This window comes from Neopsephotus bourkii, unplaced genomic scaffold (genome assembly GCF_033783945.1).
Source record: "Neopsephotus bourkii isolate Nb327-2 ecotype Australia unplaced genomic scaffold, CSIRO-AGI_Nbou_v1 NB_1589, whole genome shotgun sequence".
Classification (NCBI taxonomy): Eukaryota; Metazoa; Chordata; class Aves; order Psittaciformes; family Psittacidae; genus Neopsephotus; species Neopsephotus bourkii.
The window spans coordinates 481,541-498,529 of NW_026902065.1; the positions used below are offsets into that span (position 1 = coordinate 481,541).

General features: G+C 43.2%; 1 protein-coding gene across 25 annotated transcripts in view; it reads left to right on the forward strand.

The window, feature by feature from the left end:
• The window catches only part of RBFOX2 (RNA binding fox-1 homolog 2), a 172,212-nt gene that overhangs the window by 61,653 nt on the left and 93,570 nt on the right, over nucleotides 1-16,989 (forward strand). Inside the window, exon 1 of one of the 25 annotated variants that reach the window (XM_061371777.1) lies at nucleotides 13,202-13,358. The exons of the other annotated variants lie outside the window; for them this stretch is intronic. Within the exon in view, the coding sequence (XP_061227761.1) occupies nucleotides 13,287-13,358 (72 nt within the window). The 5' untranslated portion in view covers nucleotides 13,202-13,286. Of the gene's footprint in view, nucleotides 1-13,201; nucleotides 13,359-16,989 lie in introns of those variants that run through there. 25 annotated transcript variants of the gene reach the window in all.

Genomic DNA, 16,989 nt, shown 5'->3' on the forward strand with positions numbered 1-16,989 from the left:
CAACAGGGGCAGGCATTCTGCTGGCAACAGCCAGGAGCAAAGTGGTTTGAGTGTGGGAAAAGTGTTCAACCCTTTTCTGGATAAGAAAGCCTATTTTCTTCATTTATGAGCAGATGAATCTGTGTGTACTGTGAGTCATAAGATACAATCTAGAGTCATTTCATTCCAAGTATTTTCTAAAGAGCATGATGTGTTCTGAGAGTCGCATGTATGAATGTTGCCTTGTTGGAGGTCTGTTGTTACAAGAAAGGTTGAAAGGAAGGGGCAGCAGCCCTAGCAAGCAATTTATCAACCATCCTTCTCCTGTGCTCAAAGACAGCTGAAACTATCAAAGGCAGGAGGGACCAAGGCAGGGGAGGTCCATGCTGTTGCTAGGCTTCTGGTAGGAAAGCACTGGATTCATCGCTCTGATCTCAGATTATAGTGGGTATAGATAATTTCCTCATTTCTCGCAGCCATGTACAGAGTACATGCTGAGTGTTTGTGAGAGGGCCGGCTGCCTATTGCAAGGAGAAATGATTTCTTTCTCTAGAGCCCTGTGAAAGTGAAGATCTTACCTAGACATACTAATTACCATACAAGCAAGAATAGTGCCAGTAAGCTTGCTAAGCTCATTTTGAAACGTTTTTTGTTGGTTTTCTTCCTGACCTGCCTTTTACTTGCCTTTTTGTCACTTAAAAGCCTCTCTTTGCATCCACTGGAATAATTTTTCCCCCTAGGCTCCGAGCTCATCAGTTTTACCACCAAGGGACTGGAAATCCAACTCTGCTGCCAAATTTGGGTCTTAGCAACGTGCTCTCCCTCACTTCAGGTCTTCCTATTATTTGTTTGGACTTTTTTTTTCATGAGAGGTAACTACAGCAGTGACAAGTATGGTCATTATGGCGTGGCTTTCAAAGCATGCATCTGATAGCAGCAAAGCAAGTGGCTATCCAAGGAAAACGGCCTCCTTGCTCTGTTCTGGTGCCAAGCCTAGGGCAGCTATTGCTGGGGAAGTCTGGCTGTGCCTGTAGGTCTTTGACTGGAACCTGTTTTGTGGGAATGGCAAATAAACATGTCAGGCATCAACTGAAGCTCTGATGGGATGAAGAGCAGCAGTCGCAGCCTCAGTCGATGCCGAGAGAGGTTAAGATGTGGGACACGGTGGTTCTGAGCCTGTGGGAAGGTTTTCCTGAATGCCTGTTAGAGGCCAGGCCTGGGTGTGAACTTCTGTGGATATGGTAAAAGACGCTTCATGTTATATAACACTGATTTTTGGATTCTTGCTCCAGAGCAGCAAAGCCCTGGAGAACCATAAAATGGAGCTCATGGAAAAATTCCCTGAGCTGGTAGTCTGTGAGCTGATTCCCTGGTCTGCAAGTCCCCACGGTGCCATACTGTGGCCTGCATACGTACCAGCATGAACCCAGGAGTAATATAGTTCTGTTTGTCCAGCACTGCAACTGAGATAATGAGTTCTGCTGCTCGATAAGGTTTTTTAGCTTTGATGCAGCACCTTGTGAACGTGGCTGTGCTGCTTCCACACCCAGGGTGCTCCCTGCACAGCTGGTTTGGGAATGCCTGCCTTGTGTTCCCCTGGGGGGGTTAATGTGATGAAGCAACTTGCATCTATTTGCATCTAGGGTTTTATACAGGCTTTGGAGATTTGGGAAACAGAGAAAGAAGAGTTTATGAAAAGAGATTATATAATGTGACCGCCTATGTTATTAGAGCACCATGAGCTGATAATCCAGGTGATTTTTTCCAGTTCTGTGTTCCTGCAAGCCTGTAATCCTGGAAGATGCCAAGGTCACTGCTGAGACCAAAAAGCCTGGTGCAGCTCAAAAATGAGAAGGCATTTCAAATTAAGGTCCTGGTTTCAGAGAAGGGAGATAGAGGATCAAGATGATCTATTCTGTAGGCTACACTGGATTAATGTAAACCCAGGTAAAATCAGTGCCCAGCACATTGCAATCATGTTCAGGAATTTTCTTCCCTGATGAGTCTAAACAATAGAATTAGAGGGCTGTAGGCTGGCTGAGTCGATAACGACTTTCTTCAGCGGCTCTTCTGTCTGACTGCTGTATTCCCACCTGTCCAAACAGCAAGGAGCACAGGGGACCCTGTTTGCTCTACGCCTGTCCAAGTCTTGGGAGACTGACAGGACCAGGTCCTGTTAAAGTTAGTTTTTCACAAAACAGCCTGTTTATCTTGGAAGGAAGAGGATAAACCATAAGAGAATAAGAGGAGAATAAACCTCAGCCTTCCTGGTTTCCAGCTGAAAGCTTGAGGAAGAGTGCAGATAATAGTGATTTGAGATTGAACATCTGTGTTTCCTGCACTTCCTGTGGTGCTTATTTGCAAGTCTGGATTCCAGCAGCACCAGAACCTTACACTTGTCCTGACCCCCAGAGTTACAGCAGTGGTATGGGAAAAGTCTTTGAGTGATATGAATTTGGATGGCCTTTTTGCTATAGCTCTGAGCAGTCTTTGGTATCAACTGTGTATGTGTGCATGGTGTGACTGGACAGCTTGTGTGGTTAGCTGGAAGAGATCCCTTTGTCCTTCAGTGAAGGCTACTGGATACAGCAGGAGTTTGAGTTGGGCTGTGGGGTCAGACAGAATGTTTTCTTTCAGGAGTTTCAGTTTGGAGGAGGATCTGCAGTCTGTATCTGCAGCTCTGGATGGTACTCCATACCCAGGACTGTGTGACGCATCCTGCGGCCGTGCACTGGAGAGGCAGGCTGTGCTGATGGACCAGTGCAGATAGCTCTGTGCTGAAGTGCAAACAGGCTTAAAGAAAATTAAGAAATCAATTTAGGATGTGCTTGGTGCCCTCCAGGGCTAAATTCTTTTGCTGAAAGTGTTAAAAGATTCCTCAAAGCTGTGAAGAAATTTAAACAAGTAATTACGTTTCCCTTGTCTGTCCCTTAAATTTAGGTTTCATTGTTTTCAGAGTCCTGTGTCTCATGACTAATATACTGCCTGCACAATGCTCTGGCTGATTTTTTTACCAGATGGTTCTTGGGTTTGTAGCTGAATCCAGGGCAAGTTAGGCAGTTAGTTTTGCTCCTGCTTCAAGTGAAGCTTCAAATGAAATATGCTGTCCCCCACACAATGCTCTAATTGGAACTTGGACATAAGATAATGATGAAGTGAAAATATTTTGACCACATGACAGGTTTTTTTTTTAGATATTCTTAGGGATTATTATTCATCGTGATTTAAGGAGCTGGCAGAGGATAATACTGGAACATTCCTGTACTTTTTTATCATTTATAAAGCATGTAGTATTGAAACAAAGCTTAAATGTAGAAAAATGTTGAAATTCAGATATGTATACGTGGGTAGAAAACAGAAAATGTGCAGTGTGATCTGCCTGCTGCTATTTTTTACTTTTTCATTTCTGTTGTAATGGCCTCCTTTTTCAGCCCACCCTCAATCACTACAGTGATGTCTGCTAGCATCCATGACGTATGTATCATTTTGGATGGAGAAGCCTCCTGAGTAAGGATGAAACATCTCTTAGAAAGCTGGCAGTGCCTATTTGGAAGTGTGCATGGGGCCTGTAACTCCATCAGGCCCATCGCAGTAATGCTGCATAGGCCTGTTGGATCCATCAGTAGCTTCACCCCAATTTATTCCACTGAGAATTTTGGCTGCTTCCTCACTGCTCAGCACAGTGAGGAAGAGCAGTGAATGCCAGTTACTTTGGTCCAGCCAGCTGAAAAGGAGAAGCACTTTCAGCATAGGTGAAGCTATTGGTTAGGGCACCTTTTAAGAAATGGGTGGTATTTGCATCTTAGAGTTTTAGTGTTGAAGAACTCTTCTGCAGCAAAAGCTTTGATGGAGTGAGTGTATATAGTGTATGTGTAATTGCTGCTTTTAAACACCTTTAGGACTCACAAATACAGTAGAAATATGAGGTGCCTTAATGCTTTTTCCTTGCATGGGGGGAGTATCGCCCCCCAGTACAGCTCCTTAGCTGCCGTGAACTGGTGTGCAATAAACACCCTTTCTCTCTTCAGCCAAGCAGGGTGGTGATGGACACCCTCCCATTTAAACAGGCATGGTTTTCTCTCCTGCAAGGGTAAAAACTTTAAAAATAGTACACATATCTATGCAGAACTGAGTGCCTTGTCCTGTTCCCCTCTTTCCCTCCCCCCTGCACCAACTCAAATTACCAGGAAGCCTTGGAAACTTTGGAGCAGGGGAATAGAGGTGCAGCTGGCCCGCATGTGTTGCACCAGCTGTAATGCAAATGAAACATGCTGAAAGAGGCTTTTCTCACTTTTGTAATTCTTGGGTATTGTTGTGCCACGGGGACATACGACAATTTGTCTTAAATGTGTTTGCTGATATGTTCTGCACACTATCCTGCGTCCTTTGTTCCGTGCCGGCAAGAGACAATATCAAAATCCAATTGCTTGTCGGCAGCATGTCTGGATGCACCTGGGACTGTCCTCCTGGCTTCCCCATCCATCAGTCCCGGGGTGATCCTGTCACACTTGATACCAGTTAATGTGGAGCTGGCTGGAACATGGATTTTGGTAAATCCTCAGCTTTCTTGGTGGGTTGGACAAGTTGTTCCAAACCACATGGTTTTTGTCCTTTGTTTCTGAAAGTACCTGTTGCTCTTCTGTGAGAGGGCTGAAGGGGGAAGTCCCTGTAGGAAGACAAACCTGCAGGTCTGTACCCAGTGGTCTGTAGGTACCGGTCAACTTTTCCAACGCTTATCTGAAGCGGTAAGACATGGGTGCTGGGCTTCAGTTCTGTAAAAACAAAAGCTGATGTTGATTTAATCCCATTACATTGCGTTGATCTCTCAACCACTGGACTCTTAGTAGGATTCCAGCTTTAATCCTGTAAGGATCAATCTGGCCTGTTGCTTTTCTGTCCTGATCCTAAATCCCCCTTTAATCTTGTTAATTATACCAGGCCTTTTTTGGTTTCATTTTTTTTCTCCCTTGTGGATCAGCAAAACCACATTAAATCTTCACGTTGCTGTCGCTGACCTGGTGTTTTTACCCTTTGTTCATCCTGTTGAGGAGCAAGGTGCTCCTGAAGGCTGGTTTAAACCATTTCACCCACATCAGCCTTTGGTGCCTGATGCTTCAGACTCCCATGGAGTCAGCTGGTCATGCTGTTGTGCTGAATCCTTCCTGGTTCTATCAGGATCTTTCTTCTTTTTCATCTGCATTGTGCTGTGTGAAGGGGGTGGGGAATCATGGAACATGACAGCCACTTTCAAATACTTCCTTATTTTAAAGAAAAATGTTTTTTTGGGACAGAATCCCAGTGACTCTGGCATTGAGGGCTTTGGAGGAGAAGACCATGTCAGGTAATATGGAGCACTTCTAGGGTAATAAGGCTCTGAAAAGAGAGGAAGTTCCAGGGACAAGGCTCGGGTAGTCCCATGGTCCACAGATAGATTCTGAAGGTCATGGAGAAATTCAGCTGCTTACATCAGCCTTTTTATGTTTATGTGTGTTCAGGGGCTTAAGGAGAGGAATAATGTGCATTCAGAGTTGAGGCTCTTTATCTTCACAGTGCACTGTCTGCAGGCCTCCAAACCCAGCACTGCCTTTTCTGTGTAATGCACAAGGCCAATTTCTCACTGTGACAATCTGCTCCTGGCACTTGCAATAATAGAAACTAGCTGTGCTTAATGTATTCATCTCTGGTATTTCCTATACTGTAAAGAAGAAAACCAACCCAAAATTGCACCTAGGTTTGCTGTAACTCGATCAAGAGCTGACAGATCATTTCTGGAACATGTCTGTGCTAGGATCCTGACCGCTCTGCCAAATTTTATGCCTTTATCTTGCAGTGCTGTTCCTTTCCTCCTCCCTGTCCGTGCCACTCTGCCTCACTCAGCAACAGCTTCTGCTTTTCCAGCCTTTCTGCCAGATCCTGACTTCCTACTATCTTGCCAGAGCACCACAGGCCTGATTTTTCTCTCCTTGCCAGAACGCAGGTTGTATGGATGCATTTGCCATAGAAGAGGTCAAGCTGATTCCCTTTCAAACCGGACAGAGAGGAAAGCCATTTTGGATCATGGAAGTTGAGCTCTATGGATGAGTTGATCGTAATTAAAGCAGTCCCTGTGTTTAGGTTTTGGAAAACACTTAGAGCTATGACAAGAGGTGGCAATTGCCTTTAAGCAAATGTGGGCATTTTCCCAGCAGTTTTAGGGTTAAGGAAATTGCAGAAGGGTGACATGGTGACTGTGTTCCCTTTTTTTGTGTGTTGCCAGTAGCGAGAAGGGGGAAACTTTGATTTCTAATCCGCTTTGGAGGAGGCTCCGTATCAGGGCTGCACAGAAACATCCAGTCAAGCAGCTCCTTTATCATAAAGGGGATTTTAATTAAAACTGTTCTCGCATCATGAGCGGAATGAGCGTCAGTGCCAGCCAGCCCTGTACTGGGCATTTATCTCCTTCAAACCACATTACCAGTAATTGCTGCATTAAATCAAAGTCGAGGGAGATTACACGTCTGAATTGGGCCGGCGGCCGGTGCCAGTGTGGGGAGCTCCTGATATGGGAACCCCCTCTGCCCCCCAGCTGGGGATGAAGAGTCGGAGGGCTGCTGGATCCCAGGAAGCCCTTCTCGTTACGGGGCAGGAGGTTTTGTCATGACCCAGGAGGAGTGGCAGGCTGTATGCTTGGAGCATTTTAAGCTGCTGGTGTTTTTCTGTTAACTTCCTTTTAAAACAAACAAACCCGAGAACAAAACAAACCTTGTGGCATTGCCATCCCACCTCTCTCTCCTGTTTGGATTCACCACAGATGTTGCTTTTTGTTCACCTTCTGCTGCTTATTCCAGCCCTGAAACTCCAGAATAAACCGCCTCATCTCTTGACATCCCTCCTTGTCACGGCTCCGTGATAGAGCTGCTAAGTCAGTCCCAATCTGACCTGATGTGGGAGAGCTTCCCTCCTTCACCTGTCTCTACACTGAGGAATTGTATCTTCCTTGACCTGTTGTTCCTTTGCCAACTATGGCTCATTAGTTTGTTTAATTATTTTTCTAGGTTTGTAAGCATTCTGTTGTCTCTTGGCTCTAGAGCAGCTGTTTCCCGTCTTCTTTCCCTATGCTTTGACCTTGGTGGCTCCAAAAAACATCTGATCATCCTAGCACTGCTCTTGCTTCCATTCTTCAGACCCATGGCAGGGCAAGGTTAAGGAACGGCTGTGTCCATGTGAAGTTTTAGGCATGTGGACTGGCTGAGTAATTAGACCTATGTTGGCAATCAGTGAACTATCAGAATGTGACAGCTGGATTTCTAGGGGCTGTTATTAGATCGGTCTCATAATTGTAAAGAAGGTAAGTCAGGAACAGAATGTGCAGAAAGCATGGTGTGGATTTTGTTTTTAATGTGGCTGTCAGTTTCTTCGTTTCGTCTTAATGGCAGGTAAGTATTTTCCTGTCCTATTGCAGACAATCTGGGGCAGTTTGGCAGTGGCAGTTTTGCTTCATTTTGACCAGAGATGCCTTTGGAAATCTGCCATTCTGAAGTATGCTTCATGCATACCACATTCCTCTGCTGCAGAAAAGGGTCTTATTCCCAGCACCATACTGAGGACCCAGTAATGTATATGAAAGAATATGCCTGCTAAAGCAGTTCAGTGGCAGGCTGTCGAGCAGTATTAGGTTTTCAAGATTCACACAAGTTACTCAGAAGCTATCTAATTCAGAGCAGTTGCAGGAGGTGTGCCTGCTGTGAGCCTTCAGAGCTTGAAGTTGCAGCTTTTGCTTCATTACAGTGTGAGCTTGAGATGCAGCTAAAGTATTGCCCTACTTTAACTCTGGCCTACGCATGATTCTCTAGCCTGAGATAAGTGGTTCTTTTAAATTCATGCTAAGAAACCTGTAAAGCCGTAGAGGCTGAAGTTTGAGTGCTGCTGATATCCAAGCTGATAATGCAGGGGGGTTGCAGTTGATTTTTGCATTGGTAGTCTTGTTACTATGAAGTCAGAGTAGCCCCACTGCAGAGTAACTGGAGAGATGTGCAGAGAACATGAGCCAACTCTCTCACGGAGATTTCTTGATAATGACAGAAAACAGAGATAAGGGTTTTCATGGGAGGCAGGAAACCATCTTTATGGCTTCCTGGTTTTGGGACAGAGGATGCAGATAGTGGCAAGTTGGGATGAATGGACATGTATGATTTTTTTCTTTAGCGGTCATGGGAAACTGCTGACAAGAGCAGGTATCTTGATCGTGCAGATGGTGCAACAGGAGAAAGCCCTTGGTTGGTTCTTGTTGTCCAGGGATTTCAGCTGCTGTGGCTTGTTTTAGAGCTTCCTGGGAATTGAAGCTAGCCTGAGAAATGGGTCTTTCGGCTGAACCATGTATGTCCTTTTGACTCCTGGGGAGAAGAGTGAGTAGTAGTTAGCTTATGTGTCCATAGCAGACCTCTGTGCCCACATCCTGGGGCTCTGGGTGAGAATAAAAATATGTCCAGAATTTTGATCACTCCTGCTATCTCAGAAATGGTCAGGGTTCAACACCCCTCCCCCCCCCCCCAACCAACCAACCAACCAACCAAACTCCAGGTGTTTGCTGCCTTTTACAGCTTTTGCCTTAGTCTGAGGCAGACAGTGATGTGAACACTGCCTCTTGCCCAAGAGCTGGCATAGCCTCAACATACCTCTTCTGTTCGCCACCACAGCCTTCTGCTTCTCCACTAAAAAGCACCAGAGGAGGGACAGAGCAATAACTAGCACCTTTGCGCCAACAAGAGTAGTCCCTGGGATCACTCCCTACATCAAAGCATGACTTGCTGCTGTCACCATTCATTTAGCGTGCCTTGACTTTCCTCTTTCAGGGTACACACTGTGTCGTTCTTGCCAAACCTTGGCTTTGTGTGCTATTTCTGGCTCCTTTCTGTGCACTCAGCAAATGCACCAAACTCTTAACTGCAGCATTTCTGGCATGTTGTTCTTGAATCTCTTTAGAGCTGTCTGAGTTTAGGTTATATATATATATACACACATACATATATATAAATAAATATGTATATTGTTTTTAATAGGAATGGGGAAAAAGCAAGATTCATCTTCTGAAGCTTAGCAGGCAAGCAGGATTTTGAACTGAGGCATACAGAAATTAATGGACAGATGTAATTCTTCTATCATGAAATTGTCTTTGCAGATTTAAGCTGAAGGTGTCATATTCTGCATACTGCCATGCTGGAACTGTTTCCAAATGATTTACTGAGATTTATTTGGGGACTTGCTGCTGTTGCAGCTAAAGGTCCTGCCTGCATGATGTTCTCAAATTCCTCAGTTCCTGCCAGTAGTGTGGCCTCAGACCCAGCTCTCTCACATAGACTGTGCTGCCTGTTTATTTACATTTTACTTCTGTTCAATTAAGAGTTTGGTTTAAGATTTTTGACATGTTTTGTCTCTTGCATGCATAGTTACAGCGTGTGGGCAGCATCTCTGCTATTCTGGTTGAACCAAGTTGGGCAGGGAATGCTTTTGCTCCTGTGTCAGAAGAACAAGATGCTGCCCCAAAAAAAACTTTCCCCCAAATTCTGCTTTTATATGTGGAGGTGGGAAGCTCTGCCACTCTAAGGTAGGCACAAATTCAAGTCAATGCTAGAGTAATTTATTGTGTGGACACCCTTTAACTTGGAACAAGTGCCTTTTTCTATTTCAGTTTGTCACATGGAAGCAATTTGATAAGCTGGGAAGCGAGGTGGGGGGCAAAATCCATTCCAAAGCCCTCTCCATTAGGGAGCAAGTGCTCAGCCAGATGAGTAAGACATGGCCATGTACTGAAATGCTCTGCGATAGTTGATCATGTGCTCCTTTTGCCCCAGGCAGAGGCAAGGTAAAACATGTTAGCTCACACCCTCGGCAAAGTGGTTTATCCCAAGACTGTTTGCTGGGATAGACTGGGAATGCTGTCACTGTCGGCCCCACAGCTACCACGCAGCGACTTGCTGGTGGGCTGAGATAACTATACTTGTACCATGGGGAAAATTGACAGTACCACCTAGACTTAGTTTGTGATTCATTCAATTAAAAATACTTGGTGAGAGTATCTCTGATACTACCATCTGGTGACTTTTAATAATATTTATTCTTAGGAAGACAGTTCTTTAATTAAGGAATTAACCTTAATTTCTGTAGGCTTAGCATAGATTGGGAGAAATGCTTAGGCTCATGTTGCCGTATTTCACAGAAGAGTCAAGTCTTCCTTTTTCAGATCTCCCTGCCATCCCCTTTAGGATCAGCTAATTGAACTGCTGCTGCTTGTTAAGTGAAGAACGAAGTGGGAGTATGAGAGGCAAAATGGGCAAAGCTTTTATCTGGCTGAGGTTCTGGAGCTAACAAATAGCCTCAGTAGCAAAGGAAAACTGCCTCCACTCTATTCTTTCTTTCCCCTTTCTCCATTGCCCCCAGAGTAACATAGAAAGGCAGCGTGGCTGTCATCTAATGTCTGAAGTACCAAGAGAAAACTCTGTCACTTCTTTGATGTTGAAATTCTGCATCTGCACACCTTTCTGTTTCTCAAGGAACAGCAAAAAGCACTTTGATGGACATGTACCATTACCAAGATCAGTGCATATACAAGTGGTCCCAAAAGAAAGCCATGCTGCGATCACCTTCTTTGCCAAATGACTTAGCCAAAAGTACACTTATTTTCTTCCTGAAGCTGTGCCAAGCACTTATACTTCTTCTTGAAAGGAGGCCCAGGGTTTTTTTTTGCTGGAAAGTCTCTGTATACTTTCTTTCCCCCCTTTATGGTGTGCCTCTGGTAGTAACTAAGGCGACAGAGCCTGGCTGCTTTTAGAAGCTCCTTTTGGTCCTGTCGCATATTATACTCGGGTGTGTTGGAGTTTCCTCAAGATAACATAATCAAAACCTGTTTTCATGCATGTAAAGCGATGGGTTGGAGTAGAAATGGAAGTTGGAGCTGTGTCTTCTATATGCTGCTGGTATATTCAGACTGTTGCCAGCTTTATTTTGTAACTTAATTGCTAATACATTTTCGTGAGTTATTGTTCTGTTGAAGCTGCCTTCCTGGGAGCCAGCTCGTTAGCTAGCATCGTGCATAAAACCTCGGTTCTGGAAGCATGGTCCTTTGACAGAGGATTTGTCAAACTTTGGGTGAGTGTTCAGTGCTGCCTTACGCTTCTTTCCTTTTCAGAGACAGACTCTGGGCAACCTTGAATTTTACCTGAATTGACTCCAGGTCCTTATCCGGCAGCTGAAGTTGTGTGGGCAGGATCTGTGCTTCCAACTGCAGGAAGGCTCTGCCTATACAGTTCTAACTTCAGGATGAAGAGTCTTTATACTCTCCTGCAATTTCACCAAGAGTCTTTGTTTCTCTTGACAGCCATGGATGCATAGATCAGGTGCTCAAAGATCCTGGTTTCTAGTTGAGGAAGATCCAGGCTTGTGATTTCATGACTCCTTTTTCGGTGTGTAGGTTTCTGGGGTTTGCTAATGCTACCATTCTTCTGGGTGGCTGTAAGAAGGTTCAACGAGTCAGTTGTCAGCAAAAAAAGGTATTGCAATATACTGCTTTAGCAGACCAACATGGTATCTGCTCTGCCTCTGTTTTCCAAAGCAGAGTTTGTTGAGGCTTTGGAAATAGGTGGTACTTAAGAAAGAATAATTTTTAATTCTGACCTGTCCTTTTATGCTGTGCATTTGTAATTGTGTTTTAAAACTGTGCTAGTTTTCCAGTCTAGACAAACCATTAATATTTAATAGCTACGTGTAGATGATGCAGTGAAGAGCTAAGGGCGGTAACAGGATGCAGGTATCTTATGTCCACAGTTTAAAGTGTGCATGGTGCCTAGGTTTTAAGCTGCATTAGAGTCGTTTCAGGACTACAGAGCTTGCTTGGGAAGTGTTTATAGTGTAGGGGTAGATGCAAACAAATTCCATTGCTTTAAGTAAATTGCCTTGTGAATGGAGAATGTGTTGCATAAGAAGATTGAAAAGGGAGATCTCCAGCACTGTGAGGGGAAAGGACATGAGCAGGGACTACTTCAGAGCTTCCATTTTATTAGATGTTGTCTTTGGTATTTTTCTCTCTTAAATTTTCTTCAAATTGTGAATTTCATCCATGAAAACTGGAATGTGTAATGACTGAGCTTGTTCCTGAGGCATTTCCTTGGCAGAAGCAGTGTGTTGGGGCTATCATCTCTGCTACATATAACCTGGTATTTGCTGCTTTCCCTAGCTTTGGGCTTCTTAGGCCATTTGCCAGAAGGATTTTAGTTTTCTTGGATTCCAAGTGTATTTTTGGTAATTTCATTTGTGCTAATGTGTTCTAGTAACATTAATCCTAATGAACACGAGGAATCGGTTGCACTAACTAATCAGACTGGGTTCAGGCAAGCAGTGGCTCCTATGGCTTTACTAACGCATTCAAATTCTTTCCTGTGATGTCCTTATTATGCTAATCCCACATGCTCTCATTTGCTTCTGCTGCTACTCCACACCCCCCAGAACTGCTGGTTCCATTTCTGCTTAATGCATCTTGTTCCTGATCTTCAACATTTGCATGCTTTGGATGCTTCACTCGCAAAGAATGCACTGGCTTAGTGCTGAGTTATTTGCTCTCCTGTGTAGCAGCTGATCCACCACCAGATTTTCTTGCTCTTAAGATGAGGACACCTGTGTAAAACTGCCAGGTTTCTGAAATATGAGGAAAAACAATTTAAGCAATCACCTATTTGTCATCATCTCTGCTTCTGCTTGCTCCTTGCTATTGAGCTTTCCTGTGCATGCTCTGCCTATATTTATGTCCTTCCCCACTTGAATCTCTAATGATTTCAGGGTCAAAATAACAACTAGAACATATGTAATTTTTCTAGTCAATAGTTATATTAAAACTGAGAAGAAAAAAATCATGCTTCTCTTTGAAAAACACTACACCTCTTCAATCCAACCAAGCAATACAGCCTAGAAAATGTAGCCCTATGGAGGAATGATGACTTCCTGGTATAAATACTCACCTGGAGTGAGTGAAAGCCGCCTTCTTGCTCAGGACATATGGGACATGCTTTGGTGCAAAATGAGGATCTCTTTCAGCTCTAAAGATATAATCTTGGTATTGTGTGCTGTTTGTCTTAACACCGGTATGAGCTGGCTGAGCTGCTTGATCTGTTTAGCTGCTATGGAAATCAGTACATACCCAGCCAGAAAATGCATCCTTGCTTGCTGGCATGTTTCCTACATTTACATCAGTCTTTAAAAAGCAGAGACATATTGTAAGCTGCTCATCAGATCCCTGATGACCCAGTTTAGCAGATGTAGTGATTGGCTAATTGTTAAAGATGCCATTTTTGGTGGGTGAGAGGAAGAGCATCAGCCAGGCTTCTAGCGATGAAGAGTTAGAATCAGCGGAGGTAAGAGCTCTTTAGTGGGAATAACTAGATAAGGCTTGGATTAATTTGTCTGGAGAACAGAGAATTATACTAAAGATTTTATAAATTCAGTTTATAAAATGAAACTGTTGGTGTAATTTCCTTAGTAGAGATCAATGTGGTGTAATGACTGTGCAGCATGGAAATATCTCAGACTCCATGCTGTACTGCTGTGTTCCCACAGTACCACAGCTTTTAGCAATTAAAAACAAATAAATATATACATGGAAAATGCCTAGAACTACCACGGCTGCACTTCAAGCATACAGACACTATGGCTAGAATATGTTCTTGTAGCTGTACTTGTAATTGTGACTTAGCATGTTTGCTATAAGCAGGCTGAAGAAAAGCAGCAGGCAGAGCAAAGCCCAGGGCTGTGGTCTTGCATTTTCCTAAAAAGCTCCTCAATCTGCAGACATAAAAGAGAGCAGTGCATGTGAAGTGAAATTCTGGGTTTGAGAATGTTGGGAAAAACTTGTGTAATCTCCGTGCCTTGCTTAGTAGACAGAAAGAGGAAGATGAGGTAAATGCTGCTATAGTAGCATGTAAAACAGTATCTCCAGAAAAACCAATGGGTAGGTAGAGATGGGAAACAATAAAGTTGGATGTTATAAAAAGAATACTAAATTTCAGTAGTAACTAGATGGGCGATGCTCTTAGTTCTGTGAGCTGTGTGATCGATAAATGCACAAACATACCAGGGTTTTTTTCAGGCTCCTGGCATTAGAAATAACAAGTAGAGGAGCCAGAGCTGCTGGTGCAGAACATGAAACTGGGTATTATAGGGATAATATCAATTGGCAAGAAGAATAATTATGGCTTTAACATGCATTCAAGATTATGTGTTGTTCAGATAGTGTAGATGTAAAAGGTGATAGGCTATGTTGTATGCAGTAGACTGTAAAGAAAAATGAAGAGTAATACTGATAATGCAGGATCTGTTTCTGGTCAAAATTGCTGTGAGGAATAATGGTAAAAGAGGTCCCAGAGGGAGTACTGTGAGTCTGCTCTAATCCCTCATAGGATTACATTCAGATAGAAACTTCATGCTCTGAAATGATACTATTCCCAGTGCCATTAGATACAAATATTAGTATGAGAAACTTTAATTTCTCAGATATGGCTTGGAGAGCAAATGCTGCTAATAATAATGGGGTCAAAAGATGTCGTCACTGTAGCATCGTCACCTTTTGTTGAGGCAGTGAGTAAATTATTGGTGCTATGACTACCACAGAAAACAAGCCTTCATGTCCCCACTTTTGGACGGGTTCATTGTAATACAGGCTTTGGTTCATGAAGCAAAATATTTGATGAAGTCAGTGAACTGGATTGAAAACTCAGACTTGCAGGTTGAAGTGTGTGGTTTGAAGGGGTTTTTGTTATTGTTGTTGTTGGGTTTTTTTTGTTAGAGGTACTTTGGGTACAAATTCTTGAAGATATATGTGAAGGGGAAGAATCTTGTAAGAAGAAACTTCAGTCTAACTGAAGGAATAATCATAGGTTCACAGAACAGTTAGGGTTGGAAGGGACCTTAAAGATCATCTAGTTCCAACCCACGTAATCACTTTACAAAGGCTGTTAGGTGCAAAAAGAGAGCTTCCAAAAGATAATTTATCAGCAGAGATTGCTGTGCCTTTAAAGTCAGCAGGGATAAAATGAGAACTGCCAAAAATCAGGCTGAGTTAAACCTTGCAAATGTTGCTAAGGAAATGTGTGACAGTTTCTCAAAATACAGTTAGAGACAAGGGAAGATGTGGGGCCACTTAGTGTTGGGGGTTGGGTGGTTGATGAGGATACTCTTGTTGTGATCACAGAATTGAACAGATCTTTGTTGTTGTTGAAGGTGGAATTGACCATGGGAGCAAGGGCTGGATGGTAACAGGCATGAACCTACTGTAGAAGCAACCACATTGGAAGCATCAAAGACCCTAGTTTCGTGCAGGCTGGGCTGGGGAGCAGGGTTGCCTGTGGAAGGGTGATACCTATTCCTGAAAGTGAAGGAAGCGGTTCATAAAGTTGCACATCTGATACAAGTTTTAATCTATCAAATCAGGAGTGCTAGCATAGAGTTGGAGAACAGGAAGTGTAATAGCCCTATTGGTGGTGGGAGATGACCTGAGTAAATACAGACCTGTTGGCCCAACTTTAGTGGTATGCTGACACAAAAATATTAAAGGCTTGGATATGAATGAAAAATACAATAAAGGGCAACAAAATTCCATCAAAACAGGGTTGTGCCATATCAGCCTATCTGTTTTTAAGATAACCAATTTTCTTAACTTGATAACATGCATTTTTCTTAATAGGATGATGTGTCTTGCTGTAGATGGGTCCTACAGCATCTGACGTTGTGTTTTAGGGGAAAGTACTGGTGAGGCCAGAGAGGATGCAGTTTAGTGCTGAAATTGTGAAACGGATTAGGAGCTAACAGTGTTGTTCTAGGTAATGTCTTGAGGGGAAGAAAAAAATGAGCACAGCCTAGATCAGGTGCTGGAAAGGGCTTCTAGAGGTTGGAGAATTCAAAAGCCTGTTTTATGACAAAAGACTGGAACAGCTGCTGGTTTAGATGGGTAGAGCAGGGATATTTGAGGAAAGTTAATTATAAGAGAAAGAGAAAATGTGGTTAAGCCAGAGGACAGAACTGGCAAAGGAATATCAGAAACTGCTCAGGAATTACATTAAGCTGGAGACAGATACAGATCCCAGCTGCTGGGGAGTACAGTTCTAGAGCAGCCTTTATGTAGCTGCAAATCCCAGTTCTAAGATGGAGCGTGATAAATTCATAATAAAAAGGTGACGTAGGATAGCATTTGATCTGATTCTGTCAGGAGGTCTTTTCCAGTGTTAATATTTCTGTAATTCTAAATTTATTCATATGAGTAAGCATTTGCAGGAACAAGGGTATGATTTTATAACAGTTACCTAACTTGTGTTACTGGAAATGCATGTGCATAGCAGGTTATATGGTAACGTAGCTGGGCCTTTATCTCCACATAAAATCATGGAGCACAGCGCCATCCTGTATTTGACTACTGTTTGTTGCGAGTCAGTGTGTAGTAGTAAACCAGCCATAATGACCAGCCTTGCAGAAAAGTCAGTAGTTCATTACCGGTTAATGAAGCCCTGCTCTATCCATCTTTGCACATACAAGTTTAAAACTAGTTTTTGTCACTTAATTTTCTGTAGGACACATGAGCTGTGATGCTTTGCTACTGAAGTGTCACCCAAATATCTTAGTGCTAGTTAAGGCAGGATACTTAAATTTGCATCAGAAACATTAAAGCATGGCTGTCTGTCTGGATCTGTAGTTAAAACACAGAGGAGCTTAGGTGATGCTCCCGGCTCCCCCTCCTTGTTTTGTTTTGCCCATGTGTTGGATATTTATAGATGGTAAGATAGCTGCACTAGGATTTGGAAATGTTTATTCCCCTGAGGCCTGGTTGGAAATGACAAGAATGGGATTGTGAAATAAACGTAAGGTTTTCTAACTCAGTTAGGGGTTTGGTTTTAAGACTTGGGGCAGTAATATGGAGTATCAGAAAGAGGCTGTGGAAAAGACTTTGGGTTTTTTTCAATAAATTGATAACTTTTCATAAATAAATGTTATTGGAGG